The 17,413-nt window shown below is 33.8% G+C and overlaps 2 protein-coding genes across 2 annotated transcripts; both read right to left on the bottom strand.

Annotated features, from left to right (window-relative positions):
* Positions 1 to 885: 885 nt before the first annotated feature.
* LOC115967555 (pentatricopeptide repeat-containing protein At3g18020-like) lies at positions 886 to 1,623 on the bottom strand. Its single transcript, XM_031086677.1, has 2 exons — positions 1,214 to 1,623; positions 886 to 1,101 (listed from the first exon to the last, which is right to left on the bottom strand). Exons 1-2 carry the CDS (start codon positions 1,606 to 1,608, stop codon positions 1,047 to 1,049), a joined length of 450 nt encoding a protein of 149 aa, XP_030942537.1. The 5' UTR covers positions 1,609 to 1,623; the 3' UTR covers positions 886 to 1,046.
* Positions 1,624 to 12,077: 10,454 nt separating this feature from the next.
* Positions 12,078 to 17,187, bottom strand: LOC115967352. The gene is made up of 3 exons (XM_031086429.1): positions 17,079 to 17,187; positions 16,005 to 16,308; positions 12,078 to 12,376 (listed from the first exon to the last, which is right to left on the bottom strand). The coding sequence occupies exon 2, from the start codon at positions 16,292 to 16,294 to the stop codon at positions 16,022 to 16,024; it is 273 nt and encodes a 90-aa protein (XP_030942289.1). The 5' UTR covers positions 16,295 to 16,308; positions 17,079 to 17,187; the 3' UTR covers positions 12,078 to 12,376; positions 16,005 to 16,021.
* Positions 17,188 to 17,413: the final 226 nt, after the last annotated feature.

The following is a 17,413-nucleotide window of genomic DNA, read 5'->3' as shown; positions in this document are numbered from 1 at the left end:
ACTATGCACCTGTGAACTAGCCTTTAAATTTATATGAAGATGAGTTTATAATGTTCAATGTTCATTAAATTAAAAGTTAAATGTCTATTTTTGTAAGTGAAAAATGAAATATTTCTCTAAATGGCCAGCTTTAGCTTGAAAGACTCGTCCTATTTTGGTTACATCTTCCTCTCTCTTTTTGTTCCCTCACCCCCAACCCCCACCACCACCCCCCCACCCCCCCACAACAACTTTTTGAGACGTGCAGGAACTGAACTGAAGGCATCCATTTTCTAAAGGGAGTTGACAATTGAGAAGCCTCATGGAAATTATGTGAGAGAAACTTTATTTGACATCTCAATTTTCCTTTATTTTTTTCTTTTCTTTCCGCCGTTCTCTCACCTTTTGTGTCTTATGCTAGGATAGTTCCGAAGAAAAATGTCTATAATATATTTATTAAAAAATGAAAAATAAATATTACTATACCCACTTAAAGGGTAAAGCATGGCAATAACCAAAAAAGAAAACACTGATCCACACACATTTATATAAATTATTAACTTAGAAGTTTGAAAGGAATGGCTTATTAACATATCACAATCTTTTCTTTTTTCTTTTTCTTTTTGTTTAATAAGTGAGAGGGAATTAGAACCCTCGTTAATATTCCCATGAGAATAAGTAAACCATAAAACTTTTGACATGTTTCTTAGTATCTTATAACTTAATATAAGGTTTAGCTTACCTCCAATACTTTTTTAACTGGAATCTCATTTTATTTTAATGAGAAACTATCACATCACATATTAACTAAATAAAATGTGAAGATTAAAACCAACTACCGCTTGTCATTGTGTATTTAAAACAAAAGAAGACTTCTAGTTAAAAAAGTACCAAAAGTAAGCCAAAATTCTCAACATATTAGCTCCTCCTGGTATTTCCAAATGAGACATTCACGATTCAAATACCCCTTATTTAAGGATTCAGACCCTTTAGAGATTTTAGTGATCTACAATACCCATTAATCAAAGTAGTATAAGAAACAACATTTGGACAATGCCCACTACTCTTCATATCGAAAAACAACCTATGAGCTTCATCAGGCTGTCGTTGTAACGAGCAAAACTGATTCATCAAATGGTTATAATTAGCCAAAGACGGGACAAACTCAGGCTTAACATGAATCAGACGAAGAATAACATGCAATGTGGTATATGGGGTTCAAGAATCGAGTAACCTGGCAATAAGAACATTGTAGGTACGCTCGTCGAGGACGCAATGAGAAGATATGAAGAGTTGTAGGCAGTGGTGGGCTTCGGAGAAGTGGTTAGAGTGGCAGAGTGCGTGAATGATGGTGTTGATGTTGAGAGAGTCTGGTTGGTATCCACGGAGGCTGAGGCGGTCCAGAAGGCGAAGCGCCTCGCCGACATTGCGGTCTTTGGTGCAAAGTCTGTGAATCTTTTTGGTCCAGTATGAGGTGTTGTTGGTGATGCTGATGTTGTGTTTTGGTTCACGTTTTGGTGGTTGGTTGATGATAGTGTGAGTGAAGAAGAATGCAGCAAGAGGTAAGGTTATGGTCTTGTGGTTGTGGGGGATTGGGATCTTTGGTGATGGGGCGATAAAGCGGAACATTGAACATTTCTCATATGCAAACAATCCTGAATTCTGCCGATTCATTTGTATTCATTTCTTGTATGCAAATATTAATAAGGAAATGTGTATAATATTGTAAATATCCACAGAAGTGACAGAATAGTGTATATCATTGGACACTTTTCATGGAAATGTGTACCATTTACATAAACATAAAATATAAATCAATAATTGTCCTATCAAAAAAGTGAGTGTCATCTGCTATATTGAACATTTACTGGTTTTTTTACTTCTTTTTAGATTTTATAATAGGTCCTAAGAGCATATATTAAACATTCATAAATCATAATAGAAATTTTTTTTTTATCAAAAATTGAAAAAATTATCAAATTAGTGTGTTACTTTTTTATTTTTCCATAAAAAATTTCTTAAAATGGTTTATTAACATATATCCTTGGGTATACGTTAGTAAAACTCTTTTATAATTATGCTAATATGCTAATATTGGAGAGTAATCGTCCCGGTGATTGGACAAGTAGGATCTTATGACGAACGACTAAGTTTGTATGTTGGACAAATAGCTTCTTTTGGATGAATGGATATCCATTGTTAGTGTGTCGGGTGCCAAAGATGTCAAACAAATTATCATGTACTGGATGGATGAAGTTAAGTGTGATGGTTTAGTTTTCTAGGAAATTGAAAGTATATATAATGTCATGTTATTTTAAATCAATTATCAATAATATATTCTTCTTTAATGAAATAAGATTTTAAATGAAATAATGCTCTGCATGCCTTCTTATTATTTGATAGATAGATAGGGGGAAGGGAGAGGGTATAGCGTTCAAATCATAAACATGGAACATTGTATAAAAATATTGTTACCGTTGAACTATAACTTGAACTTACTATGCATGCCTTTAAATTCATTAATGACTAAACTTTTACACTTCATAGTAAACAGAGAAGACAAAATCTTTTTTTTTTTTTTAAGTAAGATAGGAAGAATTTTTCCAACATAGAAGTAAACTTTTTTATTTATTTATAAACTATTACACATAGTAAAGAGGGAAGATTTGAACTTTAATCCTCCCCATGAATGAGAATAATTAATCAATATCACTAAATTACAAGACTTTTTACAATAACATACATAAGCTATATAAATAAAAACGATGAAGAGAGTCCACAAAAGCTTTGAATTTGTAGGCACCAACGGGTCACAAAAAACTTTCCAAACTAGTCAAGTAGCGTTTATCCCATGCAAAGGTGGAACACTAGTGACATAGTAAATTTTCTTCCTCTCTCCGCCGACTTTGCAAGGACATTTTTGTATCCTAATACTACTATTCTGAATGCTAGTAGATGGTGGAATTTACGTGTGAAACAAAGGAGAAAAGTTCCATTTGCTCATTAATGGCAATGTCCCTTACCAGGTGTGGGGATGTAAGTGCAGGGGTTAGGGCTAGAAATAGGAAGTGTTTCTTGATTTTGTAGAAATCGTGCCTTGTTTGCAACAAGTGTTGGCTTCATGTCATGCAAAGGCCTAGGCCTAGGCCTAGCAGCCTCAATAGGTGCGGTGATAAAATTAAAAATCAAGAACACTAGTATCACCACCTTTGCAGTGTTGAAGAAAGTTTTCTTAGAAAAGAACATTATTTTTTAATCGAGAAAAAGAATGTATATTTCAAGTTTCTTTCTACTAAGTGATATGGTTCAGAGTCTAGGGTTTGATGAAGAAAAATGAGTAGATAATACATTATATATATAGCTTAAAAGTTGCATACCTAAAAGAATGAAATTGTTGAGAAAATTCAAGGAAGAGGTCAGGTAATGTTGGAACAAAATATTACTAAATGCGTCTAAGCAATTAATTTGAAATTTCATAGTTCCTACTATACAATTGAACATATAAAAGTTATTTGTCATGTCCACATTAATTACAAGAATTTTAGACACTTAAAAAGAGTTTACAAGTAGTGGATCTTATGAATATTGTACTTGTAATACCATTTAAATTAGATTATCGATCAACTAAATATAGGAAGCATTCATATACCATAACTGGTATGTAAATTTCCATTGGATGGATCTCTTGAAATCATTGGCTTGAAGTAAGATGCAGGGAAAAAACACCGATGAGACAGTTCCCAATATGCCAAAACCATATCACCACACACTTTTAGTGCAATAGTCACTCCACAAAAATAAATGCTTGTAGAGTGTGGGGAGTAAGGACTAGAGTTCAAGTCTCCAGGAAAGAGATTCACACATATATACACTTAAATTAAGTAGAGTAAAATTCTATCTTGTAAAAAAAAAAAAAAAAAAATGCCCAAACTACAAAGCTCCCTCAATTTCGAAAGTAAGATCAATTTCCCGTCTCTTGGAAAATGTTTACGAACACAAGTCCCAAAAGCGCGGAAAGTGTTAGGTCATGACTATAATTTTCTAGTGATATCCCAACAGGAAAATTACACTAAATTTCTATAGCGCCATTCGTTCTTTGGGAATAGACTAATTTTGTCTTTTCGGAAATAGCGTTCTCATGCAAAAGTTTCCTTCCACCCACTTTGTCTGCAAGGACCATATTTTTGTCTCCTTGCCAAAGTTTTCTTTGGTACAAATTCTAGTGGAATTCACAACTCAAACAAGGAAAAAGCTAAAGCTAGATTTGTTTATTAATTCTGCATTACTTGGTTTTTTGGCATGTAGTAAATTAATAAAGGTAAATTTCATTAACATACTTTCGGCTTTGAGTTAATGTCGATCAGGTTTAAGACATTTTAAAACTGACCAATTTAGTTCCTCAACCCAACTTGGTTTCTAAGATAGTTGAGAAAATGAACTAATAGACCTAACAGCGTTCAAAGACTAAGTTGTTTTTAGAAACCAAATTGGTCAATTTTTAAATATCTTGAACTTGAATTGTACGAAATATATATATATAGTAACTATGCACCTATGAATTAGCCTTTAAATTTACATGAAGATGAGTTTATAATGTTCAATGTTCATTAAATTAAAAGTTAAATGTCTATTTTGGTAAGTGAAAAATGAAATATTTCTCTAAATGGTCAGCTTTAGCTTGAAAGACTCGTCCTATTTTGGTTACATCTTCTTCTCTCCTTTTTTTTTTTTTTTTTTTTTTTTTTTTTTTTCCCCAACTTTTTGAGACGTGCAGGAACTGAACTGAAGGCATCCGTTTTCTAAAGGGAGTTGACAATTGAGAAGCCTCATGGAAATTATGTGATAGAAACTTGTTTTGACATCTCAATTTTCATTTTTTTTTTCTTTTTTTCTTCCCGCCGTTCTCTCACCTTTTGTGTCTTATGCTAGGATAGTTTCGAAGAAAAATGTCTATAATATATTTATTAAAGAATGAAAAAAATATATTACTATACCCACTTAAAGGGAAAAGCATAGCACCAAAGGATTTGTAGCTGAATTGGCACCCCTCCTATGCATAAAGTGCTTGGGGGTCTAGAGGGGAAGGGTTCAAGCTACGGGGTTAGCATATCTCAATCTTTTTCTATTTTTTTCTTTTTTAAAATAAGTGAGAGGGAATTATAACCTCATTAATATTCTCATAAGAATAAGTAGACCATAAAACTTTTAACATGTTTCTAAGTACTCCTGTCCCAATTTGTTTGTCCTATTTAAAAAGTCAAAATTTTTAAGGAAACATCATTTATTGTCTTGTCTGCCTTATAAAAATGTATAAGATTACAAAACTACCCTTAAATAAATTTATTAGTTTTTTTTTCAAAAGAGTTATTCTTAATGGGGCAACTAAAAAGGTGCCTCTATTAAATTGACTTTTTAAATATTTGTTAGTTTTTTTTTCAAATAGTTTTGAAAATAAAGTAGAGGTATATTAAGAACATTAGTAAATTAATGACTTTTTTTTTTTAGAAACAAGACAATATTTTGGGACATCCCAAAATGGAATAGAGGACAAACAAACTAGGATGGAGGGAGTATCTTGTAACTTAACATAAGGTTTAGCTTACCTCCAGTACATTTTTTAACTGAAATCTCATTTTATTTTAATGAGAAACTGCCACATTACCCACTAACTAAATAAAATGTGGAGATTAAAATTCACTATCACTTGTCATTGTGTATTTAAAACAAAATGAGACTTTTAGTTAAAAAAGTACTAAAGGTATCAACATATTTGCACCTCTTGGTGTTTTCAAAGAAGACATTCCCGATTCAAATACCCCTTATTTAAGGATTCAAACCCTTTAGAGATTTTTGTGATAATCAAAGTAGTATAAGAAACAACATTTGGACAATGCCCTCTACTCTTCATATCGAAAAACAACCTATGAGCTTCATCAAGCCATCGTTGTAATAAGCAAAACTGATTCATCAAATGGTTATAATTAGCCAAAGACGGGACAAACTTAGGCTTAACATGAATCAGACGAAGAATAACATGCAATGTGGTATATGGGGTTAGAGAATCGAGTAACCTGGCAATAAGAACATTGCAGGTACGCTCGTCGAGCACGCAATGAGAAGATATGAAGAGTAGAAGGTGGTGGTGGGCTTCGGAGAAGTGGTTAAAGTGGCAGAGTGCGTGAATGATGGTGTTGATGTTGAGAGAGTATGATTGGTATCCACGGAGGTTGAGGCGGTCCAGAAGGCGAAGCGCCTCATCGACATTGCGATCTTTGGAGCAAAGTCTGTGAAAATTTTTGGTCCAGTATGAGGTGTTGTTGGTGATGCTGATGTTGTGTTCTAGTTCATGTTTTGGTGGTTGGTCGATGATTGTGTGATTGAAGAAGAATGCAGCAAGAGGTAAGGTTATGGTCTTGTGGTTGTGGGGGATTGGGATCTTTGGTGATGGGGCGATGAAGCGAAACATTGAACATTTCTCGTATGTAAACATTCCTCATATGTAAACATTCCTGAATTCTGCTGATTCATTTGTGATGATGTGTGACAATTGTCAATGAGTCGTAGGCTCCAAATCACTTCAATGGGTACCTGTAAATAAGAACAAAGGACCAAACAAAAGGTACCAGTGTGGTACTGGCTGAAAACCCTCCGAAGGTTAAGTTAGTGAATGAGAAATCTCTATCAACTCTTTAGTGAGAGAGCTAGGTATTTTCTGCGTACCTGTAAAAGAGGAGGTTTGGCGCTTATATATTAGTAAGAAGTAAATCCAGATCCCTTGAGAATGGGGATTTTTCCTTATGGAGAAGATCTGGTACTAAGGTTTCCGAGATTACGAGGTGTCTTTCCATATGAGGGAAATATGAATCTATAATAGATCATGTGTGAGTAACAAGATATTTCCTTATATGGATTTTCATGAGGCATGCTAGACCCGTAAGCTCTTGGTCTTCTTGTCGACCTTCTGTATGTTCATCGGCCATTTTTCCCGTCAAGGCCCAGTGTGGCCTCGTCACTTTTTATATAATCGTCCTAGTCCTTCCGTCCACGCCTGAGGGACCGACGGTCCTATAGGCGTCGTCAGTTTCCTTTGTATGACGTGTCTTGGGCCTTAATAAAATACCCCCATCAATTTGTATTCATTTCTTGTATTCAAATATTAATAAGGAAATGTATATAATATTGTAAACATTTGCTTAATAGTGTATATTATTGGACACTTTTCATAGAAATGTGTACCATTTACATAAACATTAAATGTAAATCAATAATTGTCCTATCAAAAAAGTGAGCGTCAGCTGCTATAGTGAACATTTACCGGTCTTTTTACTTCTTTTTAGATTTTATAATGGGTTCTAAGGGCATACATTAACCATTCATAATAGGAAACTTTTTATGAAAAATTGAAACTGTCAAATTAGTTTGTTACTTTTTTATTTTTCCATAAAAACTTCTTAAAATGGTTTACTAACATATGCCCTTGGGCATACATTAGTAAAACCCTTTTATAATTATGCTAATACCGGAGAGTGATCGTCCCGGTGATTGAACAAGTAGGATCTTACAACGAACGACTAAGTTTGTATGTTGGACAAATAGCTTCTTTGGGATGAATGGTGTTCTTAAGGTGGATATCCATTGTTAGTGTGTCGAGTGCCAAAGATGTCAAACAAATGAGCATGGATTGGGCGAATGAAGTTAAGGGTGATGATTTAGTTTTCCACGGAATTGAAAGTGTATATAATTTCATGTCATTTTAAATCAATTATCAATAATATATTCCTTTTTAATGAGATAAGACTTTAAATGAAATAATGCCATGCATGCCTTCTTATTATTTGATAGATAGATAGGGGGAAGGGAGTAGGTATAGGGTTCGAATCATAAACATGGGACACTGTAAAAATTATCGTAATTGTTGAACTATAACTTGAACCTACCATGCATGCCTTTAAATTCATTAATGACTAAAATATTACACTTCAAAGTAAATGGAGAAGATAAAATCATTTAAAAAGAAAAAAGAAAATAGGAAGAATTTTCCCAACCTAGTGTAAACTTTTATTTATTTATAAACTATTACACATAGTAAAGAGGGAAGATTTGAACCTTGATCTTCCTCATGAATGAAACTAATCAATATCACTGAATTACAAGACTTTTTATAGTAACATACATAAGTGTTATAAATAAGAAGACGAAGAGAGGCCACAAAAACTTTGAATTTGTAGGCGACAATGGGTCACAAAAAACTTTCCAAACTAGTCAAGTAGCGTTTATCCCATGCAAAGGTGGGACACTAGTGACATAGTAAATTTTCTTCCTCTCTCCGCCGACTTTGCAATGACATTTTTGTATCCTAATACTACTGTTCTGAATGCTGGTAAATGGTGGAATTTACATGTGAAAAAAAGGAGAAAAGCTCCATTTGCTCATTAATGGCAATGTCCCTTACCGGGTTCGGGGATGTAAGTGCAGGGGTTAGGGCTAGAAATAGGAAGTGTTTCTTGATTTTGTAGAAATCGTGCCTTGTTTGCAACAAGTGTTGGCTTCATGTCATGCAAAGGCCTAGGCCTAGGCCTAGCAGCCTCAATAGGTGTGGTGATAAAATTAAAAATCAAGAACACAAGTATCACCACCTTTGCAGTGTTGAAGAGAGTTTTCTTAGAAAAGAACATTTTTTTTTTTTTTTCAATCGAGAAAAATGATGTATATTTCAAGTTTCTTTTTACTAAGTGATATGGCTCAGAGTCTAGGGTTTGATGAAGAAGAATGAGTAAATAATACATTATATATATAGCTTAAAAGTTGCATACCTAGAAGAATAAAATTGTTGAGAAGATTCAAGGAAGAGGTCAAGTAATGTTGGAATAAATTATTACTAAATGCATCTAAGCAATTAATTTGAAATTTTTTAGTTCCTACTTCCTACTATACAATTGAACATATAAAAGTTATTTGTCATGTTCACATTAATTACAGGAATTTTAGACACTTAAAAAGAGTTTACAAATAGTGGATCTTACGAATTTTGTACTTGTAATACCATTTAAATTAGATTATCAACTAAATATAGGAAGCATTCATAAATCATAACTGGTATGTAAATTTCCATTTGATGGATCTCTTGAAATCGTTGGCTTGAAGTAAGATGCAGGGAAAAAACACTGATGAGACAGTTCCCAATATGCCAAAACCACCAGGCTCCCTCAATTTCAAAAGTAAGATCAATTTACCATCTCTTGGAAAATGTTTACGAACACTAGTCCCAAAAGCTCAGAAAGTGTTGCTCATGACTATAATTTTCTAGTGATATTATATCATATGGAAATTGTTTAGATAGCTCAGCTGGAACTCATTTTCCTTAGCTTAACTGGGAACCGCGTGGGCTTGGGAGAAGCCAGAGCATTCAATTAAGTAAAGTTGACAAAGAACACGCAAAGGAAATACACTTTCAGAAATTAAATAATGCCAAAAGTTCCTAATACATATGCCTAAAGAACCCCACAGGACAATTACACTAAAATATATAGCGCTATTCGTTCTTTGGGAATAGACTAATTTTGCCTTTTCGGAAATAGCGTTCTCATGCAAAGGTGTCCTTCCTCCCCCTTTGTCTGCTAGGACAATATTTTTGTCTCCTTGCCAAAGTTTTCTTTGGTACAAATTCTAGTGGAATTCACTACTCAAACAAGGAAAAAGCTAGATTTGTTTATTAATTCCGTATTACCTGGTTTTTTGGCATGTAATAAATTAATAAAGGTAAATTTCAGTAACATACTTTTAGTTTTGAGCTAATATCAATCAGGTTTAAAATATTTCAACAAATTTAACCAAAAAAAAAAATTCAAAATTGATTAATTTAGTCCTTAAACCAACTTGATTTCTAAGACGGTTGAGAAAAGAGACTAACAGACCTAGCAGTGTTTAGAGACTAAGTTGTTTTTAGGGACCAAGTTGTTTAATTTTGAAATATCTTGAACCTAGTTTGCACATTTTTACCTCTCTCTCTCTATATATATAAAAATTACTATGCAGCCTATGAAATAGCCTTTAAATTTACAAGAAGATGATTTTATAATGTTCAATGTTCATTAAATTAAAAGTTAAATGTCTATTTTGGTAAGTGGAAAATGAAATATTTCTCTAAATGGTCAGCTTTAGCTTGAAAGACTGGTCCTATTTTGGTGACATTTTCTTCGTTCCTTTCTTTTTTTTTTCCCCCCCAATTTTTTGAGACGTGCAGGAACCAGGAACTGAAGGCATCCATTCTCTAAAGGGAGTTGACCATAGAGAAGCCTCAGGGAAATTATGTAAGAAAAGTTTGTTTTGACATCTCAATTTTCCTTCTTTTTTTTTTTCCCCTTTTCTTTCCGCCTTTCTCTCACCTTTTGTGTCTTATGCTAGGATAGTTTCGGGGGAAAATGTCTATAATAAATTTTTATTAAAGAATGAAAAAGAAAGATTACTATAAATTATTACCGTAGAATTTTGAAGGGAATGGCTTATTAACATATAAGAACCTTCCCCCTCAAAAAAAAAAAAAAATATATATATATATATATATAAGAATTTTTTATTTTTTATTTTAACAAGAGGGAATTCTAACCATCATTAATTTTCCCATGAGAATAAGTAGATCATAAAGCTTTTGACGTGTTTCTAAGTATCTTGTAACTCAACATGTTGGCACCTCTTTGATGTTTCCAAAAAAGACATGCATGATTCAAATACCCATTATTTAAGGATTCAAATTCTCTAGTTTCTAGAATTTTTAGGAAAATTTACCATTTAGAGTTATTTTAATCTAGACATTTTATTTTAAAATAAATGGTTCAAATGATGCCATATTATTATTCCACTAATTAAAACTTTAAAACAATCGTGCCACATCAGTTATTAAAAAACAAAAAACAAAAAACAAATTTACATGGAACATTTTTTTTATTCTTTTAATTTGTTTTAAAAACTTAAATTTTTTTTTTTTTTAAATCGCAAATTTGAAGGGAAGATCTCATGGCACTAGGCTTGTGTCCAACGACGTCTCGGGGCTAGAAACAAATGGAAAACCTGCCAGAGACACAAACTTACGTCTAAAGGATCTAAATCCCTCATTTAATTATCGAATTATAAAATAAATTAATTTAATAAATTTAAAAAAAAAAATTCTGCACATATTTATAATGTTAATTATATAGAGGATTTATCTTATAGAATTTTATGGTAAATTAAAACTAGGAAGGATCAAATTTATCACAGTTAGAATATTTAGGGAGCTAATTGTAAATTATGAAGCATATTGAACGAACGATATAGGGGGTGTTTGGTTTGTAGTTTTAAACAACCATTTTCAGTTTTTAAACAGCATTTCACGCATTTCAACGCACTTTTTCACCTACACGTATTTCCACAAATATTTTCAAACAACAATTTTCAGTTTTTAAACACATATACCAAACGGGCCCATAGCAATCCTAACGTTTGAATCTCCGTACTCCATAGACCACGACCAAAGACACCACAATCAAAGCTGACGGGACTAAGATGTATTTTAGATTTCTGTTCTCTTTCCCCAGAGAGAACCCCAAAATTTAGGAAGACATTCATTTATGATCAATGCAGTGCATTTGCGAAAAAATAAATGACCTAACCACAAAGCAGCTCGTTTGAGTTTGAGAATGGAGAGTTATCTTATTTATACTAATATTTTTGGGGGGTCTTTTAATCGAACATATATGATATATCCCGTGAATTAAGATTGTACTTAGGTACTTTTTTCTATGAAATTCCTATTCTTTTTTATATTAAAAAAAAATGTATACGAATATAAATAAGGCCAATAGCACTCCCATTCTTTGCCATAATAGAGCAGGCACCAGAACAAGGCCGAAAGATGAGAAAGCTACACATTAGTTATACTCAATTTCTAGCACTCAACGTAACTCAGAAACATCACTACCTATTTTTTGCTTTTCATTGATACTTTCTCTAACAATTTTACTACCTGTTTAGCGTCTTGTTGACTGAACTACCATACCCGTAAATACTTCTTACCTCCAAATCACCACTTAGTACCAAAATCCAAAATACAAGTTTTGGCAGAATGTTTTAAAAACCCCACATAAAACATGTAACAACAGAAGCAACAAGACAATATCATCTAATCAACAGGACTCAGCAATCAAAACAAATAAAGTAACAAAGCATAATTCCCCTGATACACATTTTTTTCAACAATCCAACTAAAATAATAAAGTACTGTAAACATCGTTCATGTGGATCTTATTGTGCTTAATGCTGCCATGCAATTAAGAACAGTATTTCTCTGTTAACAATTTCCAGATATCAAGACCAAAGAATGATAAGCATTTCAATGGTCTCCCAACCAAGACTGGGGAACCTGCACATAGAAGAAACAAAAAGTATCAAGTACACGCATTGTAACAAGCCAAACAAAACATGAGTGAAAGAACTGAAATAAGAATGATTTCTGTCACAGTAAAGTAAAAGGCATGAAAACCAAGTTAGTTGTTCATTTGATTATAATGACTAATGGAGACATATTTCTACTATTGCATATCATAGACCTCTTTGGTTTTATCAAAATTTATTTGTTGAACATGCATCTACAAATACAGATTTTCGCCATTCTTTTTACACTGAAATTTCAAATGATATAGACATGTTTCAGATAAAGATGTATCACAACCATAATAGTCAACATCTCTACGAGTCTTAACTTCTCTCTTTTGATCAATGGAGCACTAACAAGATATTTAAAAATTCAATCAAGGCACAAAATTAATCTTAGAGCTGCATAAAAAACTGAGATGCTGAATGCCTAGGACTATCTTTATGACAAGCTTCTAATTTAGTAAATGACCAAGCTAAAATCACTTCTTCAAAATCAAATAAGGCTCAAGAACAAGATTTGGCCAAAAGGGGAGGGAGAAGGGGATATTCGAACTAGTGACTCCACACTATAAGAGGCAAGGTCCCTAGCTGATTATACTGCCCCTAGGGATATGAAAAAAATTTAAGTTTAGTATGTTATAACAACGAAGAACTCTTCTAGCAGTAATACACATCCTCTGCCAAATAAATATAAGCATTTTCTCACCAAAAAGCTGCCATAAAGTGATGATAAACAAATATAACACGACCTCTCACATGATGATGCTATCAACTGCACATCATAACATCTTTTCCACTATGACTTCTGGAATACTAAATCAAAACCAGACAACTCATTGAGGACTTGAGAAAATTTCAAGCAACTTAATTAAATTATCTAGAGATTGCTCAGCAGTGGCAAAGCCAAGTTTAAACAAGCATATCTAGACTTAATTAAAACTCAAGTGGAGCTTGAAAACACTAATCTGTTATAAAAGCTAAGCCCATGAGCCAAACACTTGGCTCAGCTAGGCTTGATTGGGGCCCACACAATCCCACCCTCACCCTAGCACTAAATTCCAAAAACCCTTACTTTGGTGAGCCTTAAGCTTCAGATCATCCTCAATGCCAATTGACAGCAAGTCGTATGTACTTAAACTGACAACCAGCATTTACCCACACCCCTAACAAAAGGAATGAACTGAGTTAAATATAAATCGAAGACAAAGAAAATACCAGAAATGGAAACATAAGGGAATTCAACAAACACGTGCACACACACACACACACACACACACACACACACAAGGTCATTGAACCAAGTACTAAAGGCTTAATGGAATTGTAATCCACAATCAAAACAATTGCTTTGAGCTGTAAATAAGAAACAATATAGAATATCACTAAAGTGTTATTGAATCTCTGAGAAATCCAAGATAAATAATATTTGAGGATAATTGACATCTAAAAAAGGGATTTCCAAGGATAGTTACCAACAGTAACCAAAAGACAAAACACTTTCTCTAACTAGCTTCTTATAAATTACAACACATTTCCTTCTTTTTACTGATAAATTACACACATACAGTGGGTCTTGAACCCACAACCTCACCCTCCATCCCATTATTATTTTTTTGATAAGTAATAAGATATATTGATATCAAAAAGGAAGCACCCTAGTACACAGGGAGTGAACAAGGGGACAACAAATCAAGAACAAAAATTGCAAGAATCTAGGAAAACAAAAAAAGAAGGGAAAGATTTGTTTTGCAAAGCAAACAACCAATCTAACAAAGTTCTAAAAAAGAAAAGCTTGAGGTCCGGAATAGATCTCTCAATATCTTCAAAACAACGACTATTTCTCTCCCTCCAAAGACACCACATTAAGCCATGAGGAATGATGGACCATATATAACCATTTTGATGACGACCAAAGATGCCTTGCCAACACCCTAACAGCCCCAAAACAGTAGGTGGCATAACCCAAGATACTCCAAATAACCCCAAAACCATAGACCATAGATCCATGGCAATGGGACAATGAGGGAGGAGATGGTCAACCGATTCACCATTACTCTTGCACATGTAGCACCAATCCAAAATCCACACCTTCCTTTTTTGCAAATTATCAATCGTCAAGCATTTCCCTAAGGCAGCAGACCATACAAAGAATGCTACTCTAGAGGGAATCTTCTGCTTCCAAATACTTCTCCAAGGAAAACCAAAGATAGAAGGACCAGCTAAAATTCTATAATAATCTTTCACCAAGAACCCCTTAGCTTTGCTAGGAATCCAACACATCTTATCCTCACCAAACCCCCTTATAGAAGAACCATATATGGATTCCATGAAGCTTGACAAAGCCTCTAATTCCCGAACATGCACACCCCTAAAGAAACTCACATCCCAAAAAAGGACACCATTGGGGGATTTCATAAGCTCAGCCACACTAGCCTCCTTATTCCTGCAAAATCTGAACACGTCAGGGGAAAAGTAAGTGCTAATTGAGCTATAGCTCATTGTAATAGTCTGGGTAAGGTCCAGAGTGCACTAAACCTAGCTTAGCAGGGGAAAAGAAGAAGGCTATAACTCATTGAAATGGTCTACGTAAGGTCCAGTGTGCGCTAAACCTAGCTTGACGAGGGGAAAGAGAAAAGACCTGAACAGTCTTCAGCATGCTGCATGCTAATATTGCAAACTTAAATGTCAATTTTAACAAGTTCTCTAAGTATTAGAAACATTATTCACATCGCCTTTGCAGACCAACTTTTTTCTTTTCTAAGAACAGCTCTCCCTTTCTTTTGATATTGTGAAATCCTTACACATAACACACTACCATTGCTCTCTTTGTCTATAACTCATCTTGGGCAGCAAAATAACAAGTAATTCACGATTACTTCAGTACTTTGTCAAAATCTGTCCATTTCTTTTCCCTTTTATGTTCATTCCTTTCTCATTGTAAGTAGAGCCCAAATCTAGAGGCTCTAACACTAACATAATGCTTTGGAAACAGAATTCACTTGCAGGATCAAAATCTGTCAACTAATGCAAAGAATCTAAAATGGACTCTTCTCCACCTAGAAACTAAACATGGGACACGTGAGAATATATTTGGCATTTCTTCTTGAATTTAAAGCTTAAATAGATCAAACTTATGTCCTAAGAAGCTTCTCCCTCATTTGTCCAAATGGTATGATGACAACCCAAGTAACAGGCCTTAAAGATGTGTATATATATGCCATCACCCATTTAAATTTGTCATTAATCAATTATTGACAATCATATCCAACATGCATTTACAATATCCAGCTACAACACCACCAAATGCAATTCTCTACAAGGTCACAAAATCCACATTCACAAATTCAAAAACCACCAATAAAACAAAATACAATAATCAAACATTTCTACTAAAAACATGCATTCATCCAATATCATTATACCTCGTCAATAATATCCAATGATCAAAGCAACAAAACATCACAGTACTCCTAAAATAGACACAAACACCAGCAAAACCCAAAAATTAAGTATCAATGATTTAATACTTGCCTTCAATCAAAAATCACATATATCTATCACCAAAAAAATATAAAAATAAAATAAACCCCATAATTACTCATTCGAGTAAGCACCTGCAATAAATTGATCATCAGTGCCCTCCATGCTCCTTGGCATGCTCCTGGTGCTCAAGGTGGCGGCGTTCCTCAGGGAGTGCAACCAGGTAGGAAAAGATCAATCCACCATAGCAGACATGGAAGAGTGGCTCAACGGAGCTGGTTTGAATGTACTTGGCATGGTAGTTGTCCAGCCATCTCTGAAATGCATTCTTCACATAGTTGACGGAAAGCATCGGCTTCACATGTCCAGGCACCTCCTTCACCTTCAGGCCCTTGATCTCGCTGTAGAATTTCCTCATCGCCATTTGCTACACAGGAACTGCAAAAAACAAAACATTAGAAAGGCCATTTCCCCCAAACACCTCAATTATGATTTATCACATTACACAATCTAAAATTTTTCCTTTTTTATTTTACGAAAAAACTTTAAACCCACAAAGAATTTCCATCAAAACAAAACTGAAGAAAGAAACATTTTTCCAACAATAAGAATCTAGGTCCCTTGTGCCTCAATATAACACTTTCTCAAAACCTGTCAATTTTTCTTGGGCATAAAAACTTAGTCATAAAAACAATTCTACTCTTTCATTTTTACTCCTATTTCCCCATCAATCCAACAAAGAAAAAATCCCCATTTCCCGAAAAATCCAATCCACAAAAAAAATAAATAAGAAAAACAATAAAACCCATGTTCATATTCTTCTCTAATTACATTTTTTTTTCCCAGCAACCAAACAAAAATACCCATTTTTGGGGAAATCAAACGGGACCCATGTAAAATTTTTCCATATAAAATAAAAAAATAACCCTTTATTTCTAATTCCATGTCCATTTAACCAAATCGGAATGACAAGCAAATGAATATCTTAAAACATTAGAAAAAGTCCAATCATCTCATACAATAACCAACACCACACACAAACGAGAAACCCCTTGAAATCTAAATTGTACTTGTAATGTTTTTTTCTATGAATACCCAATCGGAAAACACTAAACACGATCGAACAAAAGGAATGAATGAGTAAATGGATCTAATCTAAGTGAAAAAAAATATATATATATATATACACACAAAGAGAGTTTAGTTACCTTGATGAGAGAGAGAGAGTGAGAGAAGGGTTCACTATCACTGGTTAGCGAAGAAAGCTCGAACAAAACCAAACAACAAAAAACAGGTACAGACTACAGAGGTCAAAGAACGATTGTAAATGGAGTTTGTAATGTACAGTACACCACCTGATTTCATCCAACGGTCCAGATTTGGCATCTCTATTTACCATATGAATTTATGATTGTATTCAGCTGGTTGAAATGTCTGAAATAGCCTTGCCTCAGGGGGTTTGTGAATTTTTGGGAATGTATTGCTTATTTTTGGTAAATGTATAATTCTATGAATTAAAAAAAAAAAAATTGACAGTTATAAA

The sequence above is a fragment of the Quercus lobata genome, chromosome 11 (assembly GCF_001633185.2).
Source record: "Quercus lobata isolate SW786 chromosome 11, ValleyOak3.0 Primary Assembly, whole genome shotgun sequence".
Lineage (NCBI taxonomy): Eukaryota > Viridiplantae > Streptophyta > Magnoliopsida > Fagales > Fagaceae > Quercus > Quercus lobata.
This window is presented reverse-complemented; position numbering and strand designations above follow the sequence as displayed.